A 6,000-nucleotide genomic window follows, 5' to 3' on the forward strand; every position below is an offset into this window, starting at 1 on the left:
TGATGATTTCTAGCCTTTATGAGTTGCATCTTATCTAGTGTGGCTCTAATGGTGATGGCAATGATTCTGGGGCTTTTTTTAAGCTCACTTGTTTGAGCACAACCATTCTAATCATATCTTCAATTATTCATTCTTTATTCAGCATTTGCATGCTGCTAATCATTAACGCTTATCCCTGAAAGTGTATTTATTTTCAAAATTATAAAGCAAGGCAGGGAAATTCCTTTCATTTCAAGTGACTGGAAGAAGTTGTAGAAGAAAACCAGGTCTTTAGGTGGCCCAAAGCTGATTGTGTTTTAAACCCAGACATGTGGCTCTAATTACAGCCAAAGCAGAGTTTGGCAGTGGTGGCAGGATGAGACTTAAACAAATTGATGTCACACTACAGTAAATCAAAAGAAACTCCTTGCATTTTGTATTGCAGCATGTAATCATAATAAGCAGCACGGTGATTGAATAAAATCCTCTTGCCACTAAAAATAAAAAGGAAATAATTGGTGAGAGAGAGTTAAGTTAACAGATGAGTGCAGTCAGCATCCTCTCAACCTGGAAATGGGAATGTGAAGGTCACCCCCATCTCTCCTGACAAACGCAGAACGGTGTGTTGGTAAACAAATTAATCTTTTGAAAGGTCACCATTTGTTTTAAGTTTTCCTCCAGTTCTTGTCATCTGGAATCGGAGATGGAGTGTCATTTCACAAGGCAGGGGTGCAGGCAGAGCTGTTTGTGTGCAGCTCAGCATTCCCTGACAGAACTCCCTGCCTGATTGGGATGCCATGGGCTGCTGCTCGCAGCTGGCTCCGGACAGGAAGGGAGGCTCATCCCTGCTCCCACAAATCCTGCCTGCTGGAAGCTGGCCCTCTGCCCACCAGCAAAACATCTTGTGGTTCAAGGCAGCAATTATCTGCCTCACTCCCTTCTGTGCTGCTGCTGTTTGACAGAGCAGATGTGGGATTCACCAAAGTTCTCCCTTTATTCTCTTTCCCACCTGTTAGGGAGGAATTCTGATGGGTCTGGGTTTCTGCTAGAGAGCAGTAGGTCAGGAAAGGGGCAAAGCTTGATTTTTCCAAATATGTGGGAAACAGTTCAGAGCCATCTCTGGTTGCTTTAAGAGCTTAGAGAAGGTGAGAATAACACAAGATCTGTTGTTAAAGATGCAATTCCAAATTTTTCCAGTTAAATTTGCCTTCTCTGAGCCCTTTCCTGACAGTCTCCTGAACATCCTGAGACGTGACCTTAGCTCCATTGATTTTATTTTGCTGTGCTTTCTCTTTCCCTTTATAGGGAGAAGTGCTGTGTCCATCAAATCCTGACAGGAACTTCTTAACAACAAATATGACAGCTTGGAGAAGATAGATGGAATGATAAATTAATCTGTTATATCCCTTTTTTTCCATCACTATCAAACTCTGATTTTGTAATATTTACTTACCAAATCTCATGTCTCTGTTCCTGGTTTGGTACACAATACTCTGTAGTAAATCCTCTGTATTTAATACCATTTGTTTTACTAGAGGAAAAAATACAAAGATATTTACCAAAAAAAAAAAAAACCAACCAAAAAAAGCTGTTCTAGTTAAATATTGCTAGGTAAAAAGAAAACAAATAGAGAACTAATCAGAAAAATCCCTGTGGTGTTCCAACAAGTGCCCTATTTAAAATGAAGCAAAAAGAAAAAATAAAGTAGGAGAGGTTTATCCACAGGAGAAAAACACTTTAGAAAGGGTAATAGAATTGTTTTTCTTGTGTCCCAGGTTAATTACACTCAGAAGCACTTGAAATGAAAAAATAGTTTTTTAGCACACTCTAAGCATATTTTAAGGCAAGTCAGCCTTGTGCTGCCCTGCAATTTAAGAGCTCACTTCCAGCCCTGCAAAACTGAATTTTAAAAGTTCTCGTGATGAAACAGTGATGTTAGAAGCAAACCTTTATCTTGCTGTACTTAATATTGTGTTTGAGGTCCTATTATAATTGTGTTGGCTTAATTTCAGTGACAGTAACTCCCCAAATGGCAGCGGTTTGGCAGTTTTGCTTGGGTGTCTCCCTGAATTCTTCAGGAGGGAGCCAGTGCAGCAGTCAGGGTGCTGGAAGAACGTGGGAATGGGGAGGGATTGGGTGGAATTTTCCTGGGGAGCTGGTTTGGATCAGCTCCCTGGTCCCACTGTGTTTCTGTCCTACTGACTGATGGCACTGGGCAGTGCAAATGAGAGATTAAATTACATTTCTGTTGCATCAGTCTTTGTTTTAACATCACACCTGCTGTGGATTTTATAGAAATTAAAGGATGCATCAAAAATAATTCATTATCTATCTCCAATTTAAAAAAAAAAGTTAAAAACCAAGCCTCCAGGCTGCTTTTGAACTCACACACTGCACCTGAACTGCTTTTCCTTGTAGCTTATTACATCTCTATGAACACAATGAAAATAAATATATATTACATGTGCTGTTTATCATAACAAAACCTCATAAGTGAGATTTAAATTAGGATAAAACTGACCAGGAGTAAAATCAGTGCTGCCTTACTGCTACACCAGCAGCAGTCTGGGAGAGGAATCACTGTTTAATTCAATTTCTTGCCTTTTATATATCTTTGTTGTTGCCTCACCAGACTGCAGGGGCTGAGGGTGAGCAGGAAAATGTGGGTTATAATTTCCTTTTCTCAGTATCAAGTCACTTCCATGGCAGCAGGCATAAAGTTAACCTTTGTTCCATGGTTATTGCTGTTTTCTTGGAACACCAGGACATGAGGATTCATCCACCTCCATCCCTTAAAACAGAATGCTCCCCAATGGCCAGAACTAAAATGAGGGGCTGGCTTTGCTCTGAAAGGTTCTCCAGGATGATAAAAAGTACAGATTTTCTCTCCCTTATCTCCTGTGGGCAGTGTTGTTAGACAAAATTGGGAGCAAAGATTAGAATAGTTAATTTTGATCTGTCTCATTTCCCTCCTGAGAGTTCCTTTGCCCTTTCTGGAAAGTTGCTGGGTGCTGTTACTCAATAATTAGGACACAACAGAGCTCCAAGATCCCAATCATGGCTTGGGTTGCACTAAAAGCTTGATAATCACTCATTAAAAGCTAATATTTTAAAGTATTTATTTTTCCTTCTGGTTCCTTGCCTGCGTATGCATTTTATATTTTTAACACAGTGTTAAAAACTGCTAAAACTGTTAAAAACTGTTTAAACTGCTCAGTTTTAAGGAGAGTAGTGTAAATACAAACTTCCTGAGATTCCTTCATTAAATAGTACACAAGACATCAATTAAATTTAATTAACTTTATTTTCAATGACTGAAGGAACAACAGTAGACAATACTGTAGCATGTTCACAAGTAATAAAAGGAGTGGTGCACTGTTAAATCTTAATGAAACAGTCGTGGCAGAAATTATATTTATTATTTATTGCTGCAGGAGTAGAGAACCTGTAAATCTGTAAATCCCAGATTTCCCTGTTCTGTCTCTTCCCAGGTGTGCAGTCAGAAGATAGGGAAAGGTCCCTCAGCCACCAACCCTTGGGCTTTGCCTGCCTTTCACTCCCTGGGCTCTCCCTTACCCCTGGCAGAAGAAGACACCCCGAAAGGTGAGTCCCAGAGGCCCCCAGGTGCTGCTATTTGCAGCAGATATTTGGGAATTGAATTTCCTGCCACCTCCAGGCTTCCAAGAATTGTGATTTCAAACCTTGCAAAGGGTAGGGATGAAGTTCAGGCTGCTGAGCATCACCCCGAGCCAGCTTTTGGAACTCCCAGGGTTCAGCTGCTGCTGCCTTGTGTGTGTGGTGGAGGTTCTGCTAAAAATACCACTCAAACTATCATGATTAACAGCTGGTTATTAATTGTTCAGTCTTAACTAGGCTTGGACTGTTTTAGCAATCGGTTTATAGTGGCAATTACATGATTATATTGTGCTTTGCAAGAGTTGATTCTCATCTAGTCTTCATATTAAATTGCATTGTACAAGCATATAATTATAGATATACAGTCATATTTCGGAGTTAGCACTCACAGAGTTAGCAATATCTTATTTGTCAATTTTTTTAGGCACAGCTCACCTTCCTTCAAGGTAAAATATTGAGTATTGAAAGGTAAGAATCTTTCAATTAAAGGAAACTATTGCATTTGTAGTGTTGATGGAGAACTTGGGGTTGCCTTTGCTTAATTCTTTCTTCATTGCCAAGAATTCCTTTTCATTCCTAGCTGGAATAGCTCAGGAATGTAATTTCTTGTAGGTGGCCAAAGGTTCATCCTTCCAGCAGCACAGAGAGCTCTGCCAGCCCCTCCTGCTGTGCCCAGAGCAGCACCTTTCCCTGAATTCCCCAGGCAGCACAAGAAATCAGCTGTAGGTGAGTACAGGGCATTGATAACATCCTCCAGCTGCACCCCCAGCTTCACTCTCAGGTTTTATCTCCCAAAGAAAGAGCTCTGTGATGAGCACTCACCAAATTCTCCAGGGCATAAAGCACAGGAAAATCTTGTGTCTTGCAACTGGGAAGGAATCAGTTTTCTTCATCCCTGGGGAGGGTTTGGTTCCTGTTCATTTCTGGGCTCCTCCTGGGTTCCTACCTGCACATTTCAAGTTTTAAGCACCCAAATCTGGAGCTGTACCCAGTGTTAAGCCAGTGGTGCTGGAAATCATGACTTTGACAAGCCGATCAGGCCTCTGTTTGCCACATGATTAAATTAACAACTGATAATAAATAGATGAAAACTTCAATGCACATTTTATTTGTACAGGAGAGATCAGTGGCAGACTGGACCCTGAGAACACAGACACCACCACCTTCCCAAAGCCAAAGGAAGCCATTTATTGCACATATTCCTCTAGTAAAGGGAGCATTGCACCACTCCCAGCCAGCAATTCTGTGGTAACAAGGAAATTAAAGGCAGAGTGGAGGTATCCAGCTCAGCAGTTGGAGTCTGAGGTGCACATTCCCCCTCAGACACAGGTATTTGATTAAATTCATCACTCAGTGAGGATAATGAGGTTTTTATTTGTGTTTTTAATACTGTCTTCACCAGAGCTGGTTTAGGAAAGGACTGTAAATCACAGGAGGGTTTGAACCACATCCAGTAAATAGTAAATACTGAAATAAAATAACAAATACTTTGTGTATTCCCAATTTTTGCTCATTCAAGTCTTCTACCTAAATTTGTCTGCCTTTTTTTTTATTTTTACAGAACCTTAGAAAATTAGTTTAGAAAGGATGTTAGGAGGTTATCCAGACCTCCAGGCAGAATTACTTGTACCTGTAATATTGCAGACAGCTGTTTTTCTAACCTGTTCTGAAAACTTTGGGTGATAGCAACCCCACAGCCTCCCTGGGCCATCTGTTCCAGTGCTTAACTAACTATCTTTACTGTTATAAAAGAGTTTTTGAATGTTTCATCTCCATTTCCCTCACTGCAGTTAAGCAAATGTGGTGTTTCCCTTTATATTTACAGAAGACTCTGGGGGACTTTGACCTTGACTGCTCAGTGCCTGCTCTTTGTTCTTGATCCCCATGAAAAAAAGGACATTTCTTTCTTTTATAGATAATTACTGTGTTCTGTGACAAACTCTCTGGAGTTTTACTTCATCTTTCCAGGCTTTTTGACTTTTGTGCCATCGAGGAGGTGTGAAAATGAGAGAGAAAGTAAACTTGAGAAACAGATCAAGCAATCTTGGAGTGGTTTGGGGTGGAAGGAACCTTAAAGCTCAGAGACACCTTCCACCATCCCGGGCTGCTCCAAGCCCTGGCCAGCCTGGCCTTGGACACTCCCCGGGATCCAGGAGCAGCCACAGCTCCTCTGGGCACCTGTGCCAGGGCCTGCCCACCCTCACAGAGAACAATTCCTAATTCCCAATATCCCATCCATCCCTGCCCTCTGGCAGTGGGAGCCTTTCCCTGTGTCCCTTCACCCCACAGCCTTGTAACGCCCTCTCTCCATCTGTCTATCAATGAGATGTTGAAATAAATAAAAATAATTACCTAAAACTAGTATGAGTGTAGTGCCCTTAGATT

General features: G+C 41.2%; 1 protein-coding gene across 20 annotated transcripts in view; it reads left to right on the plus strand.

Annotated features, from left to right (window-relative positions):
* IQCH (IQ motif containing H) overlaps positions 1-6,000 on the plus strand; it is a 69,258-nt gene that overhangs the window by 20,450 nt on the left and 42,808 nt on the right. For all 20 annotated transcript variants that reach the window (XR_014957715.1, XR_014957716.1, XR_014957717.1 and 17 more), the window contains 3 exons: positions 3,471-3,582; positions 4,228-4,341; positions 4,733-4,944. Coding sequence is in view for 16 of the 20 variants with exons in the window: in XM_085589011.1 (XP_085445137.1) it covers positions 3,471-3,582; positions 4,228-4,341; positions 4,733-4,944 (438 nt within the window). In the remaining 4 variants the exon portion in view is untranslated. The remainder of the gene's footprint in view (positions 1-3,470; positions 3,583-4,227; positions 4,342-4,732; positions 4,945-6,000) is intronic.

The sequence above is a fragment of the Lonchura striata genome, chromosome 10 (assembly GCF_050655825.1).
Source record: "Lonchura striata isolate lonStrDom1 chromosome 10, ASM5065582v1, whole genome shotgun sequence".
In the NCBI taxonomy this organism is placed as follows: Eukaryota; Metazoa; Chordata; class Aves; order Passeriformes; family Estrildidae; genus Lonchura; species Lonchura striata.